At 33.0% G+C, this 19,989-nt stretch overlaps 1 protein-coding gene across 1 annotated transcript in view; it reads right to left on the bottom strand.

Moving 5' to 3' along the window:
• Window positions 1–9,650, bottom strand: part of LOC143245933 (uncharacterized) — a 14,182-nt gene extending 4,532 nt beyond the window's left edge. Inside the window, exons 1-7 of the mRNA XM_076492186.1 lie at window positions 9,488–9,650; window positions 7,519–7,785; window positions 4,735–5,055; window positions 4,429–4,603; window positions 3,867–4,214; window positions 3,254–3,422; window positions 1,277–1,476 (exon numbers count right to left, since the gene is read on the bottom strand). Coding sequence (XP_076348301.1) covers window positions 1,277–1,476; window positions 3,254–3,422; window positions 3,867–4,214; window positions 4,429–4,603; window positions 4,735–5,055; window positions 7,519–7,676 — 1,371 coding nt within the window. The 5' untranslated portion in view covers window positions 7,677–7,785; window positions 9,488–9,650. The remainder of the gene's footprint in view (window positions 1–1,276; window positions 1,477–3,253; window positions 3,423–3,866; window positions 4,215–4,428; window positions 4,604–4,734; window positions 5,056–7,518; window positions 7,786–9,487) is intronic.
• Between the last annotated feature and the right edge of the window lie 10,339 nt (window positions 9,651–19,989).

The following is a 19,989-nucleotide window of genomic DNA, read 5'->3' as shown; positions in this document are numbered from 1 at the left end:
TTTTAAATGAAATTTCACACACTATCTGCTTAAGTATTGTACCTTATCAAGATAAATTTAAAAAAAATCATTCCACTTTGTATATGTTATTAAATCATGAGGAAGGAAAACTCTAGACAGAAAAAGTCCATACAAAGAAATACTCCCAGGTGAATGCACTACCAAAATAAACCTTTAAAGAACTTTCACTGAATTGGTAATGATTCTACCATACATTTGTTGGTAAAAGTTTTCTACATAATTGTTGTTCAATTTATGTCGCTTTTATGCATAAGTTATTCAATTTCATTTTTTTCAATCTGCTAGTGTTCTAGAAAGTTTCTGAAAGAGAACAACCATTGGTACCTATTTGTCTAATTAGTGATGTTTCTGGTTTTAAAAGGCAATTTTGTTTCTCATGGTAATTCCATCAGATAGTATTTTGTGTTTGTTATTAAGCCTACTACATTCCGAACATACTACATGTTAGGTCCTTCTAAGTTTTGTTGATGTAATAATGCCTTTTACAAAATACCCAAGTAATTATCGAGATCAGTCCCAAAAACCAGAATAATAGTTTTATTATAAGTAGAACAGAGAGACACAAAATTTACAGTATATGTAAAATAAGTTATTGGTTATTTACAAACTATTCAACGGTACAAGATTTATAACAAATTCATCATAGCTATAAGGTTGCCAAAAACATAAACTATTGATATTACTGTTTAACCCTTAAACGGCAGCCACCATCAACTGATGTCGCTACCGACGGCGTTCCTGCTGTTTAAAGGTTAAACACACCAAACTGCTCACAAATATACTGGAAAACCAATACAGCTAAAAGTTATCATATGGAAAAAAATCATACATACACTTTTTCACAATGCTCTTAATTCGACCATTATGGCTTGAATGTGGAAAGAAACATGTGTTCTAATTTAATTATATTAGTAGTACCCTGAAGCAGAATATTGAATCATATATTTTTAAACCACGTGGTGATTTAAACAAAACCACTAAGAGTTTTTCCATACATCGTATTTGTTTATATCTGTACAATACAAGTTGTGCGATACAATATAAAATATTTATTACTGTTGCTGTTGTCTCAGTATATCAGTTAATTATCATTTCTGAGTTAAAATTATTTGAATTTCTCTGTTAATATTACCACAACATAGTTCACTATTCTGTTACACTAAATAAAATAATAATAAAATAAATTAATTACTTTTATTTGTTTCAGTTTTTATTTACAATATTTTGGGACAAGCCCCAGTAAAATCCGTAATACTTTACCTGTTGTAGGTAAAGTGGATAATTCTTTGCTCGATTGCCAGATCCAAGGGTTAACTGCTGTTCTTTCTATTTCATTTGTATTACGAGCAGTTTTCCATCCAATCAAATAGTCAGTAGTGTCTTCGTTGTTCCAGCTGTATGATAAACTATATTTTCCTAGTACATCTTCCACATCACTGTTACCACTGTGCAAGACTGAGGAAAAGAAATTTTCAAATTTTTTAGCTGATGCAAAGTTGAGTAGCGAATAATTCAGATGCAGAACAAAATACAAGAAATAAATTGGAAACTGTATGCAAATTATTTGAAAGAACAATATTTCAAATAATGCACAGATCTCACGGAAGGAACGGATGTAGACTTGACCAGCTTTAATGCTTGTGAATTCCTAAATGGAATTTGACCATGATATTTCTGTGAATAGAATGCCTTCATGATTATATATATATCTTTGTTTGTTTGTATGTATGGATGGATGGACTAAATTAGATAACATATGTCCTGGTGAAAATTACATGATAGTTTGGTGATTATATTTACAAGGAAACTTTTAACAGCAGCCTGGCATGGTCAGGTGGTTAGGGCACTTAACTTCATAATCCAAAAGTCATGGATTCAAATCCTCATTACATCAAACATGCTTGCCATTTTAGCACTGGGGGCATTATAATGTAACTGTCAATCCCACTATTCGTTGGTAAAAGAATAGTCCAAGAGTTGATGGTAGGTGGTGGTGACTAGTTGCCTTTCCTTTATTCTTACACAGCTTTGCACGAAATTCTAAAACAAACACAACAAACTTACAGCAACTGTTGTGCACCAAAACTTGTATACAAGAATTAGTTTCTTTCTAGCCTTAGCACTATAACTACTTTACTGTTTACTTGTTTGTTTTTGTAATTAAGGACAAAGCTACACAAAGGGCGATCTGTACTCTGCCCATAATGCATATCAAAACATGATTTATAGCAATGTAAGTATGCAGACAGGCTACTCTGCCCCTAGGGCTACTTGAAGTGATCTTATAAATAACAAGAGATATAAGACTCTAATCAGTGATGACGAGAAACCCACTTGTTGAGAAATTTATATGCAAAAACGGCTCGTTTGGGCTGAGAAAACTCGCTCTTCTATGTAAAGATATAAGACTCTGTTTAAACTTAGCTAGGACAAAATTTCTGATCTGCATGAGTTCATAATGGTTCACAACTATCATGTATCTTACAAAAATTTTCAATTGTATAATTAAGTTATATGAAAAATATGGTGGTTAGTTTATTTCTGTGTGATTTCCTTGCATCAATATGCCAAGTTTTAAAGATTCATCAAAACACTAAAGAAATACATATCTTTACTTGTGAATATATAAACTGTATTTAAGGATTATTTGATATTATTACAATTATATTACCAACTGTAGTTAAAGCATCAATGTGAAAAAAAACAATTTTGAGAATCAAACAGAGAAAGACATAGGGATTACTAATTTATCAATTTATACATCTTTGAACTCTTGGTTAAACTTTGTGAAACAGTATGTTATGGAATTCTGTTTTTATTTATATCAAACAAACAGCTTTGGAAACAGGTCAGAAGGTGGAAAACTTTACTTATAAATTATTTGATATTAATAAATTACATACAGTCAAGTGGTTAAAACGTGTACTAATAGGTTTAAAGATATTCACATAGATATACTCAAAATTGAAGGTTGAATGCATGTAATTTAGTTTCAGAACCTAATTCACCTTCAAGTTTCCCTCTTAATAACTGATGGAGTGGGTAAAAAAAATAATAAGGGATTTACAGAAACACACCAGTTATGATGGCAGAGTTTGAAAACAATGTTACCACCATTACTGTCTGAAAATCCTCAGATGTGTGTTGTTATTTAAAAGATATTTCTGTAGAAGTTGGTTGTATGGAAAATTATACATCTGGAACACAAAGTGATACAATTTTACCATCTCACCTGGTTTTACTCTAAGTTGTCTCAGCCGTGGTACTCCAACCAGCTTGGAAACACAGTCTACAGTGAAGCCCAAAGAATTAATATTATCTTTATTATACCTGTGGTCCATGTGTAAACTAGGAATTAAAGTATGATTGATGAAAGTAATGACATCCTTGAAATTTCTTACCTAAAAAGGAGGAAAAAAAATTAAAATATGATAAATAAATAACTGTATATTGAATCAGCTTGAGGGAATCCTCAATAGCTTTGGCACTTGAAATTCTTTTAACAGTATTAAAGTAGATTAATCTATGATACCTTTATATTTTTATTAGTTATATGTTTGGGCATGGGGTGCACATGGGGTATCCTGATTACAATTTATTTACCATCAGGATCTCTATCAGCTTACTTTCAAACTACAATTCATTTAGGCAGGGTTAAGGTAGATTAATCTATGACACCTTGGTTATGATCAAATACATCAAATGAAAGGATGTGACCTCTTAAGTACAAAATTGTAATAAGATCTTAAACTGGTCAAAATATGGCAGAGCTATGATCTATATGTTTGTACTTCAAACAAACTACATCATAGATAAAAAACAAACTTTTCTTCAGTAATACTCACATTCTTCAAGGGCATTGAATGCGTGTAGTGCCCTCTGACGAATACGTCTTTAGCCGTCTTGGTGCCATAGTATGCCAAAGGTGAGCGATGTCCGTGCACAGCTATAAAAGTAGCAACAGCAAATAGAACATACACTGATACTTCTTTGATTAATTTTAAAATAAGTTTCTGTTTTATCCAAAGTGTCTTTAGTTTTTCATGGGCTTCCTTTGATAAAGGTTCGGCTGAAATGTCTTCCGATTTATTTTCTTTTTTACGCAATAACATCTGTTGCACCGATGAAGACACATACGCTTCACCTCGTTCAAGAGCAGTGTTATCATTCCTGTCCATTAAAACTGGAGGTTTCTGTAATATAGTGAAAAATAATGAAGTTCACAATACTGGCTTAAATTCTCATGGACTAAATAACTTCTAAAGTATTACAAAAACGAAACATTTATAATTTTCGTTAATTTGCATCTGTAACTTGTCTAATCTGCACCATTCTTACCAAAAAGGCAGTTTAAAGATTAATAATAATTAACCATAAACCTGTAAAGAAGAATAAAATTATGCTTACTTTGACCATCCATGCCAGCAAGATAGCATAAGTAACCGACATTAATGGCTGTATAATTATTAGACTGTGGAATACAGCAGTAACCACTGATAAGAGCCACCCAAACTTCGTTTGTAACCATATGTTAACCCATACAGTACGATAAAGAATGAACTGGTCACTAAGGTCAAGACAGCTAAAGTCCAAATTATATAGATAAACCACCAAGATAAACAAGGGCGAGCAGTCATTTCTGTGGTGCCACTGGTCTTGGCTGTTTCTTGATCTGCTCCATAAATTAAATAGTTAACAACCGGACGAAGAAACCAGCCTTGAGGCAAACTACATTCCTCGTTTCCATGATTTTCCCAGAAGGACCGATGAGCAGATTTTATGGAATGTTTGTCCTGACCAAACCACCACTGATATGAGGATGAGTTACCTGTCTGTAGTTTTGTTGTTTCATTGGAAACACTCTCAGAAATGTTTTGAATGTCAGTAATAACTGGTATTTGTTCAGTCACTGAGCTTGGACCAGAAACATTTTCTTCTAACATAACAGGTCTGCTTTCCTCATTAAGACTTGGGTTCACTTCTGATTTCATTTGGTCTTGTTTCACGCTTTGGTCAGGACATGGACTAACATTTCTAAAAATAGTATCACCAACAATAATGGAATTAGCTATACAATAAGTAGTCATTATAACACAAACCTATTATTATTATTCGACTTTCTAAATATTAAGACTTATTAATTAACATTACATCTGATAAACACTATATATACTAAATGCAAGTAAACACATAGATAAGGAAGAATTATGAAAATTTCAGAACACCAATAAAATATAGTATTTTAAGTCAAATTAAAAACAAGTTAAGAAACTACCAAAACTGTATATTAAAACAGATTTAGTTGTTTAATTATTTATAAATAGGTCTGATGAAACAAATAACGACACTGCTGTGTGCATTTTTTTTTGTGTGGAACTTACTGATTATCTTAAATATTTTAGTTTGAATGAATTTAATTCTAAATTACCTGAAACTTTTCATTATTTAATGTAGAATAAATTAATTAATTCTGTAAATAAATATTATTAATTATTTATCATTGTCTGAATAACGTTAATCTTTAATCAATTGTACTTCTAATTACTTTAGTCTTAATGAGTTTAACTTTCAGTTAGTTGAAGGCATAGAATTCAAATAATGCATTAGACCTCTACATCAAGTTTATATCTAATATTCTTTGTAATCTTTAATCATTAAACAACTGGCCTACTGTAAAATATCAAATAATAAATGAAATGCAATGACAATGTTATTCAAACACCTAAATTGACTTAGGTTACTACAAGGTGAGTTACAAAGAACTGAAAACCTCATAAATATACTTTTTATAGGAACCCATGCTTCTGAGTACAGGAAATTCTAGGAAGTAGAATATAAAACATATAGATGATAAAAAAACCAAAATCTATACAGAATGTTATGCCATTCACTAAATGAGGCAATACTGGTATTATGTAACTTATGCTAAGCCTATCTTTTTAGGTTACATTTTTTTTTATGGATTACCATTTGTGTTTTATTAGTCCCTTTTAATGGTTTACAAAAACTATAATCAAAAACAATGTTCCAAGCAAATTAATTTTGATCAGTTTAAGTTTTAATATGTTAATCCATCCAGTGTGGCTGTCAGGTATATATATGGTTTGGACTTTTCCTTTTCCCACAAACTATGGTTTCATGCCATATGTAAGATTTCATTGACATTGTGAGGAGAATTTACAAAACCAGATTGTTTGGTAATACTGCTCAGCTGGACAGAGAATACTTCACATGGGAAACTTAAAAATGAAATCCAATAAATAGCAAAGCCAGAGTGTATGGAAATAGATGGTCAAACCCTCAGAAGTGATGGATACAGTTAATTAACTGTCTTCTGATTCCAACAACTATCAATCTATGAATTTTTTATTAAATACATGTTTCCAAGAAATGTTTAATGCTGAAAACAGATTTTATTCGTTGTAAAGAGTTTATTTACTCTGTCATTTTCCAGATTAAGTAGCTCATGACCATTGTGTGCCAGTTTGCATGTCACAGACATCAGGTGTAGTAAGTTCTTTGCAATTTTTTTCTGGCAAACATTCCTGTAGCTTTCAAATACAACAGTGATAACGTGAAATGAATATTGCAAAAATCTCATACAATTTTCATTTAGTTCTTCTAAGGCATGATATATCTCTTCCTTTTTTTTTTTTTAATTTTGCACAAAGTTACAGAAGGGCTATCTGTGCTAGCTGTCCCTAATTTAGCAGTGTAAGACTAGATAGAAGGCAGCTAGTCGTTACCACTCACCGCCAACTCTTGGACTACTCTTTTACCAATGAACAGTGGGATCGATCGTATAATATTATAACACCCCCACAGCTGAAAGGGCAGGCACGTTTGATAGAATGTAATTTTTAACCCCAGGTGAAAAAACATGATTTTTCACAATACTGTAGTCACTACTATGTTACAATTTCATTTTCAAGGAGTAAATATAATCAGATTAAGTTAAATTAGTTGAAAACAGGATATAATTTATAAATCCACAAATAAAAAAAAACACTTTCTCGACAGCTTTTCGAATACTACAATTACTACTACTTTAAAAATCTAAAGAGATGAAATGTAACTTTCCCTCAACTGGGACTCCAAGCTGGAACCCTGACTTCCAGCTGATTCTATAGGATATGTAAACACGTCATTAGATAATTCAGTATGGTGGTTATAGGAAAAGGTAATTGTTTAATAACAATCAATGATCCATATGTTATTTTTCTGACTTTTCAGGTACTGAAAGTTAATGTATAATGTAAAACATTTACTGATATAAATACAACAAAACAAAATATTTATATTTTTAACAGCGCTACCTTAAAGTCGTACACATAACTGACAGATGAGCTCTTCAAAATCATCAAATAACTAATACATGAAAAAGCGTGTTTAGTTTGCAAGGGTACAAAAAAGAAAACTATATATGAATTATTATTTTTTCCCCATTTAAAATATGTTGTGGATTTAAACTGAAATATCAGAGAAATCAGCACCTACCTAAACAATGTAATAATTAACACATTCACCATGAATGCAATCAAACTGCTTTCAATCCCGGTGATAACGTGGCTTGAAGAAACACTAAACTTCCAAATTTCTAATTGGTCTTCAGTGTCATAAACATTGATTCCATAAAACATGGTGTTACACACCATGGTTGTCAACACCAGAGACAAAGCACACGTAATTCTCTGAACCCTCGTGAAGTTGCTATGTGCAGGGCGCAAAAAAATACTGGACCAAAGGTTTATATCCTGAAAAGACCTGTTCACAAAATACAGATAAGAACAAGACTTTATTATGATTTACTGTTAAAAGCAGCTTTACAATTTTGAGCTCCTTTTAATACATGAACCAATTTAGATTGTCTGACTTTCAAGTGTTACTCAGTCAATATTAACATAATGTAAGAATAACAGATATTACACATATAAAGCAGGTTGAGTATATCACATTAAAATAATTTTGTAGCTTTATCACATTGTACAGTCCATGTTACCATATCTGGTCACGCCTTATCTCCTAACCATGTATCTTAACAATTGCCCTGTAAAGCACAGTGGGCATCACTGCAACATGTTCCATCATAAAGCTGTCATGTCTAAAGCACATCACTCCTCTCTGTAGCTTTCCATCATCCAATACCAGTTTTAACAGTCCCATTATGCAGAAACTCCTAGTTGCTAATATGGTGATTTGATTGATGTGTCTTTGCCTTGAATAACATTAATATTCACTTCATTCTCCAACTGTTTCAGGTATGTGATTGATTGACTTTATATGTGATGGAAGCAACTTGTGTTGCTTTTCCAGACAGAGAACCGTTTTGATTATTTTACATACAATTACTTGAGACATATAGTTTTGAAACTGTTTCACTGATGATTTGTACAGGTTGTAGTTGTGATGTAAATGGTCAATATGTCTATTCAAACTCATTTTCATATTATGTACTCAACCCTGTATATAGACTCATTCAGTTGTTTTTTAGTAATCATGTTGTAAGACATCACAAAACTTTATGATATGACAGAAAACAATTATTAACTTGTTAAATACGGTATTTTACTAACAACATGGCATCATTAACATTAGTAATCTAACTCCTAAACATTTACAAAAGTTTTGCTGTAGTCTATGAATGATCCAGACGTTTTAAACCCTAACAGTTCAGTTAGTAAGTTACTTGTCTTAGAAGATTCGTGTGAGTTAGGGTTATTGAGTTCATACCATGTCACTGAAACACGTAAAAATCAAGATACACCATACCTTTCATTAACAGACTATTATATATCTAATTAAGCTATCAACTGATTATTTTAGCTACATAAGGGCCAGTAAACTGCTGTATGAAATATCATAAGAATAATTATGAATTTCTGTAACTTAATTTCAAAACCACAATATTTTGTTGTAAAAAATGTAAATGTATTTTGCTATCTTTAGATACTCATAACATCATGAGAATAATCAAGAATTTCTACTTTTATTTATAGAGTTTAGATAAAGTAAAAACGTTTTACTTTCAGATTCTGTGATTAGATATCTTTAGCCTAATAAAATATGAGTCGTATTACTCTACAACTGTGCAGAAATCAGTCTTACAGTAATACGGCTGAATATTTGTCTGATTTGTGTCTCGTGTTCATTTTTAAACCAAACCACTGAAGAGAATTTTCCCAATTTTTCTGAGGAAAAACTCAATTCAGTATTTTTATTTTAAAAAGTATATACATCCATGTTTTGAGTGGCATAAAGAGGAAGGTATATAAATTAACTTTTCACTTTTTCTAATCAAGTCTGAGTTTGTAATAAGGGATGGTAAATGATCGATTGATATTTGTGAATCATAGATTGCCTGTAGATTATCACATATATAATGTTTGAGCTCATATATACAAAAAACAAGCAATGTGTATCCCTGAGTAGTAATTTTATATATATTCAGTCACGGAATATTTCTGACCTTATACTGGTGTCATTAAACTTGAGGGAAAAATTAGAAATGTCTTTTTGAGAAGTAGGTTTTAAATGGCAGTGTAATCCCTCAGTTGTGATGTCTAGCCAATGCTCTGCAATAAAGAGCCAAGCACGATTTGTCTGGATGTCTCTAACCAGGATTTTCTTTAAGTACCTGAATAAACAAATCAATACAAATTATATGGTACTTGAATTTTTAAAAGATATTCTACAAAGAGAATAAATTCATGAACTATTACAAAGTGATCTGAATACTCCTGCTAAATAACCTTTCATGAATTCTATACTAGCAACTTCACCAAGTACTGAGAAACAAATGTACAAGAATGTCACCCATATATCTGTAACAAACATATATTTGTTGACTGACTTATGTAAACACCTAGGAGCATTTGCAACGAAATCATCAACAATTCAGTGTTTTAATCACTTTCTATCAGGCTAGAGAAACGTTATAATCACTTCTCATCAAGGTAGAGAAACGTTATAATCACTTCTCATCAAGGTAGAGAAACGTTATAATCACTTCTCATCAAGGTAGAGAAACATTATAATCACTTCTCATCAAGGTAGAGAAACATTATAATCACTTCTCATCAAGGTAGAGAAACGTTATAATCACTTCTCATCAAGGTAGAGAAACGTTATAATCACTTCTCATCAAGGTAGAGAAACGTTATAATCACTTCTCATCAAGGTAGAGAAACGTTATAATCACTTCTCATCAAGGTAGAAACGTTATAATCACTTCTCATCAAGGTAGAGAAACATTATAATCACTTCTCATCAAGGTAGAGAATCGTTATAATCACTTCTCATCAAGGTAGAGAAGCGTTATAATCACTTCTCATCAAGGTAGAGAAACGTTATAATCACTTCTCATCAAGGTAGAGAAACGTATAATCACTTCTCATCAAGGTAGAGAAACGTTATAATCACTTCTCATCAAGGTAGAGAAACGTTATAATCACTTCATCAAGGTAGAGAAACGTTATAATCACTTCTCATCAAGGTAGAGAAACGTTATAATCACTTCTCATCAAGGTAGAGAAACACTGTAATCACTTCTCATCAAGGTAGAGAAACATTATAATCACTTCTCATCAAGGTAGAGAAACATTATAATCACTTCTCATCAACGTAGAAAAACATTATAATCACTTCTCATCAAGGTAGAGAAACATTATAATCACTTCTCATCAAGGTAGAGAAACATTATAATCACTTCTCATCAAGGTAGAGAAACGTTATAATCACTTCTCATCAAGGTAGAGAAACGCTATAATCACTTCTCATCAAGGTAGAGAAACGTTATAATCACTTCTCATCAAGGTAGAGAAACGCTATAATCACTTCTCATCAAGGTAGAGAAACATTATAATCACTTCTCATCAAGGTAGAAAAACGTTATAATCACTTCTCATCAAGGTAGAGAAACACTGTAATCACTTCTCATCAAGGTAGAGAAACATTATAATCACTTCTCATCAAGGTAGAGAAACATTATAATCACTTCTCATCAAGGTAGAAAAACATTATAATCACTTCTCATCAAGGTAGAGAAACACTGTAATCACTTCTCATCAAGGTCGAGAAACGTTATAATCACTTCTCATCAAGGTAGAGAAACGTTATAATCACTTCTCATCAAGGTAGAGAAACGTTATAATCACTTCTCATCAAGGTAGAGAAACGCTATAATCACTTCTCATCAAGGTAGAGAAACGTTATAATCACTTCTCATCAAGGTAGAGAAACGTTATAATCACTTCTCATCAAGGTAGAGAAACGTTATAATCACTTCTCATCAAGGTAGAGAAACGTTATAATCACTTCTCATCAAGGTAGAGAAACATTATAATCACTTCTCATCAAGGTAGAAAAACGTTATAATCACTTCTCATCAAGGTAGAGAAACACTGTAATCACTTCTCATCAAGGTAGAGAAACATTATAATCACTTCTCATCAAGGTAGAGAAACATTATAATCACTTCTCATCAAGGTAGAAAAACATTATAATCACTTCTCATCAAGGTAGAGAAACACTGTAATCACTTCTCATCAAGGTCGAGAAACGTTATAATCACTTCTCATCAAGGTAGAGAAACGTTATAATCACTTCTCATCAAGGTAGAGAAACGTTATAATCACTTCTCATCAAGGTAGAGAAACGCTATAATCACTTCTCATCAAGGTAGAGAAACGTTATAATCACTTCTCATCAAGGTAGAGAAACGTTATAATCACTTCTCATCAAGGTAGAGAAACGTTATAATCACTTCTCATCAAGGTAGAGAAACGTTATAATCACTTCTCATCAAGGTAGAGAAACGTTATAATCACTTCTCATCAAGGTAGAGAAACACTGTAATCACTTCTCATCAAGGTAGAGAAACGTTATAATCACTTCTAATCAAGGTAGAGAAACACTGTAATCACTTCTCATCAAGGTAGAGAAACGTTATAATCACTTCTCATCAAGGTAGAGAAACACTGTAATCACTTCTCATCAAGGTAGAGAAACGTTATAATCACTTCTCATCAAGGTAGAGAAACACTGTAATCACTTCTCATCAAGGTAGAGAAACGTTATAATCACTTCTCATCAAGGTAGAGAAACACTGTAATCACTTCTCATCAAGGTAGAGAAACATTATAATCACTTCTCATCAAGGTAGAGAATCGTTATAATCACTTCTCATCAAGGTAGAGAAACGCTATAATCACTTCTCATCATGGTAGAGAAGCGTTATAATCACTTCTCATCAAGGTAGAGAAACGTTATAATCACTTCTCATCAAGGTAGAGAAACGCTATAATCACTTCTCATCAAGGTAGAGAAACGTTATAATCACTTCTCATCAAGGTAGAGAAACGTTATAATCACTTCTCATCAAGGTAGAGAAACATTATAATCACTTCTCATCAAGGTAGAGAAACGTTATAATCACTTCTCATCAAGGTAGAGAAACGTTATAATCACTTCTCATCAAGGTAGAGAAACACTGTAATCACTTCTCATCAAGTTAGAGAAACGTTATAATCACTTCTCATCAAGGTAGAGAAACATTATAATCACTTCTCATCAAGGTAGAGAATCGTTATAATCACTTCTCATCAAGGTAGAGAAGCGTTATAATCACTTCTCATCAAGGTAGAGAAACGTTATAATCACTTCTCATCAAGGTAGAGAAACGTATAATCACTTCTCATCAAGGTAGAGAAGCGTTATAATCACTTCTCATCAAGGTAGAGAAACGTTATAATCACTTCTCATCAAGGTAGAGAAGCGTTATAATCGCTTCTCATCAAGGTAGAGAAACGTTATAATCACTTCTCATCAAGGTAGAGAAACACTGTAATCAATTCTCATCAAGGTAGAGAAACGTTATAATCACTTCTCATCAAGGTAGAGAAACACTGTAATCACTTCTCATCAAGGTAGAGAAACGTTATAATCACTTCTCATCAAGGTAGAGAAACACTGTAATCACTTCTCATCAAGGTAGAGAAACATTATAATCACTTCTCATCAAGGTAGAGAATCGTTATAATCACTTCTCATCAAGGTAGAGAAACGCTATAATCACTTCTCATCAAGGTAGAGAAGCGTTATAATCACTTCTCATCAAGGTAGAAAAACATTATAATCACTTCTCATCAAGGTAGAGAAACGTTATAATCACTTCTCATCAAGGTAGAGAAACGTTATAATCACTTCTCATCAAGGTAGAGAAACATTATAATCACTTCTCATCAAGGTAGAGAAACGTTATAATCACTTCTCATCAAGGTAGAGAAACACTGTAATCACTTCTCATCAAGGTAGAGAAACGTTATAATCACTTCTCATCAAGGTAGAGAAACACTGTAATCACTTCTCATCAAGGTAGAGAAACGTTATAATCACTTCTCATCAAGGTAGAGAAACGTTATAATCACTTCTCATCAAGGTAGAGAAACGTTATAATCACTTCTCATCAAGGTAGAGAAACGTTATAATCACTTCTCATCAAGGTAGAGAAACGTTATAATCACTTCTCATCAAGGTAGAGAAACATTATAATCACTTCTCATCAAGGTAGAGAAACATTATAATCACTTCTCATCAAGGTAGAAAAACATTATAATCACTTCTCATCAAGGTAGAGAAACGTTATAATCACTTCTCATCAAGGTAGAGAAACGCTATAATCACTTCTCATCAAGGTAGAGAAACGTTATAATCACTTCTCATCAAGGTAGAGAAACGTTATAATCACTTCTCATCAAGGTAGAGAAACGTTATAATCACTTCTCATCAAGGTAGAGAAACATTATAATCACTTCTCATCAAGGTAGAGAAACGTTATAATCACTTCTCATCAAGGTAGAGAAACGTTATAATCACTTCTCATCAAGGTAGAGAAACGTTATAATCACTTCTCATCAAGGTAGAGAAACGTTATAATCACTTCTCATCAAGGTAGAGAAACACTGTAATCACTTCTCATCAAGGTAGAGAAACATTATAATCACTTCTCATCAAGGTAGAGAAACATTATAATCACTTCTCATCAAGGTAGAAAACATTATAATCACTTCTCATCAAGGTAGAGAAACATTATAATCACTTCTCATCAAGGTAGAAAACATTATAATCACTTCTCATCAAGGTAGAGAAACGTTATAATCACTTCTCATCAAGGTAGAGAAACGCTATAATCACTTCTCATCAAGGTAGAGAAACGTTATAATCACTTCTCATCAAGGTAGAGAAACATTATAATCACTTCTCATCAAGGTAGAGAAACGTTATAATCACTTCTCATCAAGGTAGAGAAACACTGTAATCACTTCTCATCAAGGTAGAGAAACGTTATAATCACTTCTCATCAAGGTAGAGAAACACTGTAATCACTTCTCATCAAGGTAGAGAAACGTTATAATCACTTCTCATCAAGGTAGAGAAACGTTATAATCACTTCTCATCAAGGTAGAGAAACGTTATAATCACTTCTCATCAAGGTAGAGAAACTTTATAATCACTTCTCATCAAGGTAGAGAAACATTATAATCACTTCTCATCAAGGTAGAGAAACATTATAATCACTTCTCATCAAGGTAGAAAACATTATAATCACTTCTCATCAAGGTAGAGAAACGTTATAATCACTTCTCATCAAGGTAGAGAAACGCTATAATCACTTCTCATCAAGGTAGAGAAACGTTATAATCACTTCTCATCAAGGTAGAGAAACGTTATAATCACTTCTCATCAAGGTAGAGAAACATTATAATCACTTCTCATCAAGGTAGAGAAACGTTATAATCACTTCTCATCAAGGTAGAGAAACGTTATAATCACTTCTCATCAAGGTAGAGAAACGTTATAATCACTTCTCATCAAGGTAGAGAAACGTTATAATCACTTCTCATCAAGGTAGAGAAACGTTATAATCACTTCTCATCAAGGTAGAGAAACACTGTAATCACTTCTCATCAAGGTAGAGAAACATTATAATCACTTCTCATCAAGGTAGAGAAACATTATAATCACTTCTCATCAAGGTAGAAAAACATTATAATCACTTCTCATCAAGGTAGAGAAACGTTATAATCACTTCTCATCAAGGTAGAGAAACGTTATAATCACTTCTCATCAAGGTAGAGAAACGTTATAATCACTTCTCATCAAGGTAGAGAAACGTTATAATCACTTCTCATCAAGGTAGAGAAACACTGTAATCACTTCTCATCAAGGTAGAGAAACGTTATAATCACTTCTCATCAAGGTAGAGAAACGTTATAATCACTTCTCATCAAGGTAGAGAAACGTTATAATCACTTCTCATCAAGGTAGAGAAACGCTATAATCACTTCTCATCAAGGTAGTGAAGCGTTATAATCACTTCTCATCAAGGTAGGGAAGCGTTATAATCACTTCTCATCAAGGTAGAGAAACGTTATAATCACTTCTCATCAAGGTAGAGAAGCGTTATAATCGCTTCTCATCAAGGTAGAGAAGCGTTATAATCGCTTCTCATCAAGGTAGAGAAGCGTTATAATCACTTCTCATCAAGGTAGAGAATCGTTATAATCACTTCTCATCAAGGTAGAGAAACGTTATAATCACTTCTCATCAAGGTAGAGAAGCGTTATAATCACTTCTCATCAAGGTAGAGAAACGTTATAATCACTTCTCATCAAGGTAGAGAAACGTTATAATCACTTCTCATCAAGGTAGAGAAACGTTATAATCACTTCTCATCAAGGTAGAGAAACGTTATAATCACTTCTCATCAAGGTAGAGAAAGCCTTATAATCACTTCTCATCAAGGTAGAGAAACGTTATAATCACTTCTCATCAAGGTAGAGAAACGTTATAATCACTTCTCATCAAGGTAGAGAAACGTTATAATCACTTCTCATCAAGGTAGAGAAACATTATAATCACTTCTCATCAAGGTAGAGAAACGTTATAATCACTTCTCATCAAGGTAGAGAAACGTTATAATCACTTCTCATCAAGGTAGAGAAACGTTATAATCACTTCTCATCAAGGTAGAGAAACGTTATAATCACTTCTCATCAAGGTAGAGAAACATTATAATCACTTCTCATCAAGGTAGAGAATCGTTATAATCACTTCTCATCAAGGTAGAGAAGCGTTATAATCACTTCTCATCAAGGTAGAGAAACGTTATAATCACTTCTCATCAAGGTAGAGAAACGTATAATCACTTCTCATCAAGGTAGAGAAACGTTATAATCACTTCTCATCAAGGTAGAGAAACGTTATAATCACTTCTCATCAAGGTAGAGAAACGTTATAATCACTTCTCATCAAGGTAGAGAAACACTGTAATCACTTCTCATCAAGGTAGAGAAACATTATAATCACTTCTCATCAAGGTAGAGAAACATTATAATCACTTCTCATCAAGGTAGAAAAACATTATAATCACTTCTCATCAAGGTAGAGAAACATTATAATCACTTCTCATCAAGGTAGAAAAACATTATAATCACTTCTCATCAAGGTAGAGAAACGTTATAATCACTTCTCATCAAGGTAGAGAAACGTTATAATCACTTCTCATCAAGGTAGAGAAACGTTATAATCACTTCTCATCAAGGTAGAGAAACGTTATAATCACTTCTCATCAAGGTAGAGAAACGTTATAATCACTTCTCATCAAGGTAGAAAAACGTTATAATCACTTCTCATCAAGGTAGAGAAACACTGTAATCACTTCTCATCAAGGTAGAGAAACATTATAATCACTTCTCATCAAGGTAGAGAAACATTATAATCACTTCTCATCAAGGTAGAGAAACGTTATAATCACTTCTCATCAAGGTAGAGAAACGTTATAATCACTTCTCATCAAGGTAGAGAAACGTTATAATCACTTCTCATCAAGGTAGAGAAACATTATAATCACTTCTCATCAAGGTAGAGAAACGTTATAATCACTTCTCATTAAAGTAGAGAAACGTTATAATCACTTCTCATCAAGGTAGAGAAACACTGTAATCACTTCTCATCAAGGTCGAGAAACGTTATAATCACTTCTCATCAAGGTAGAGAAACGTTATAATCACTTCTCATCAAGGTAGAGAAACGTTATAATCACTTCTCATCAAGGTAGAGAAACGCTATAATCACTTCTCATCAAGGTAGAGAAACGTTATAATCACTTCTCATCAAGGTAGAGAAACGTTATAATCACTTCTCATCAAGGTAGAGAAACGTTATAATCACTTCTCATCAAGGTAGAGAAACGTTATAATCACTTCTCATCAAGGTAGAGAAACGTTATAATCACTTCTCATCAAGGTAGAGAAACACTGTAATCACTTCTCATCAAGGTAGAGAAACGTTATAATCACTTCTCATCAAGGTAGAGAAACACTGTAATCACTTCTCATCAAGGTAGAGAAACGTTATAATCACTTCTCATCAAGGTAGAGAAACACTGTAATCACTTCTCATCAAGGTAGAGAAACGTTATAATCACTTCTCATCAAGGTAGAGAAACACTGTAATCACTTCTCATCAAGGTAGAGAAACGTTATAATCACTTCTCATCAAGGTAGAGAAACACTGTAATCACTTCTCATCAAGGTAGAGAAACATTATAATCACTTCTCATCAAGGTAGAGAATCGTTATAATCACTTCTCATCAAGGTAGAGAAACGCTATAATCACTTCTCATCATGGTAGAGAAGCGTTATAATCACTTCTCATCAAGGTAGAGAAACGTTATAATCACTTCTCATCAAGGTACAGAAACGCTATAATCACTTCTCATCAAGGTAGAGAAACGTTATAATCACTTCTCATCAAGGTAGAGAAACGTTATAATCACTTCTCATCAAGGTAGAGAAACATTATAATCACTTCTCATCAAGGTAGAGAAACGTTATAATCACTTCTCATCAAGGTAGAAAAACGTTATAATCACTTCTCATCAAGGTAGAGAAACGTTATAATCACTTCTCATCAAGGTAGAGAAACACTGTAATCACTTCTCATCAAGGTAGAGAAACGTTATAATCACTTCTCATCAAGGTAGAGAAACATTATAATCACTTCTCATCAAGGTAGAGAAATCGTTATAATCACTTCTCATCAAGGTAGAGAAGCGTTATAATCACTTCTCATCAAGGTAGAGAAACGTTATAATCACTTCTCATCAAGGTAGAGAAACGTATAATCACTTCTCATCAAGGTAGAGAAACGTTATAATCACTTCTCATCAAGGTAGAGAAACGTTATAATCACTTCTCATCAAGGTAGAGAAACGTTATAATCACTTCTCATCAAGGTAGAGAAGCGTTATAATCACTTCTCATCAAGGTAGAGAAACGTTATAATCACTTCTCATCAAGGTAGAGAAGCGTTATAATCACTTCTCATCAAGGTAGAGAAACGTTATAATCACTTCTCATCAAGGTAGAGAAACACTGTAATCACTTCTCATCAAGGTAGAGAAACGTTATAATCACTTCTCATCAAGGTAGAGAAACACTGTAATCACTTCTCATCAAGGTAGAGAAACGTTATAATCACTTCTCATCAAGGTAGAGAAACACTGTAATCACTTCTCATCAAGGTAGAGAAACATTATAATCACTTCTCATCAAGGTAGAGAATCGTTATAATCACTTCTCATCAAGGTAGAGAAACGCTATAATCACTTCTCATCAAGGTAGAGAAGCGTTATAATCACTTCTCATCAAGGTAGAAAACATTATAATCACTTCTCATCAAGGTAGAGAAACGTTATAATCACTTCTCATCAAGGTAGAGAAACGTTATAATCACTTCTCATCAAGGTAGAGAAACATTATAATCACTTCTCATCAAGGTAGAGAAACGTTATAATCACTTCTCATCAAGGTAGAGAAACACTGTAATCACTTCTCATCAAGGTAGAGAAACGTTATAATCACTTCTCATCAAGGTAGAGAAACACTGTAATCACTTCTCATCAAGGTAGAGAAACGTTATAATCACTTCTCATCAAGGTAGAGAAACGTTATAATCACTTCTCATCAAGGTAGAGAATCGTTATAATCACTTCTCATCAAGGTAGAGAAGCGTTATAATCACTTCTCATCAAGGTAGAGAAACGTTATAATCACTTCTCATCAAGGTAGAGAAACGTATAATCACTTCTCATCAAGGTAGAGAAACGTTATAATCACTTCTCATCAAGGTAGAGAAACGTTATAATCACTTCTCATCAAGGTAGAGAAACGCTATAATCACTTCTCATCAAGGTAGAGAAGCGTTATAATCACTTCTCATCAAGGTAGAGAAACGTTATAATCACTTCTCATCAAGGTAGAGAAGCGTTATAATCACTTCTCATCAAGGTAGAGAAACGTTATAATCACTTCTCATCAAGGTAGAGAAACACTGTAATCACTTCTCATCAAGGTAGAGAAACGTTATAATCACTTCTCATCAAGGTAGAGAAACACTGTAATCACTTCTCATCAAGGTAGAGAAACGTTATAATCACTTCTCATCAAGGTAGAGAAACACTATAATCACTTCTCATCAAGGTAGAGAAACATTATAATCACTTCTCATCAAGGTAGAGAATCGTTATAATCACTTCTCATCAAGGTAGAGAAACGTTATAATCACTTCTCATCAAGGTAGAGAAGCGTTATAATCACTTCTCATCAAGGTAGAAAAACATTATAATCACTTCTCATCAAGGTAGAGAAACGTTATAATCACTTCTCATCAAGGTAGAGAAACGTTATAATCACTTCTCATCAAGGTAGAGAAACATTATAATCACTTCTCATCAAGGTAGAGAAACGTTATAATCACTTCTCATCAAGGTAGAGAAACACTGTAATCACTTCTCATCAAGGTAGAGAAACGTTATAATCACTTCTCATCAAGGTAGAGAAACACTGTAATCACTTCTCATCAAGGTAGAGAAACGTTATAATCACTTCTCATCAAGGTAGAGAAAC

Source organism: Tachypleus tridentatus, chromosome 3, assembly GCF_004210375.1.
Source record: "Tachypleus tridentatus isolate NWPU-2018 chromosome 3, ASM421037v1, whole genome shotgun sequence".
Lineage (NCBI taxonomy): Eukaryota > Metazoa > Arthropoda > Merostomata > Xiphosura > Limulidae > Tachypleus > Tachypleus tridentatus.
Note: the sequence above shows the minus strand (reverse complement) of the source record. Positions and strands in the feature narration are given on the sequence as shown.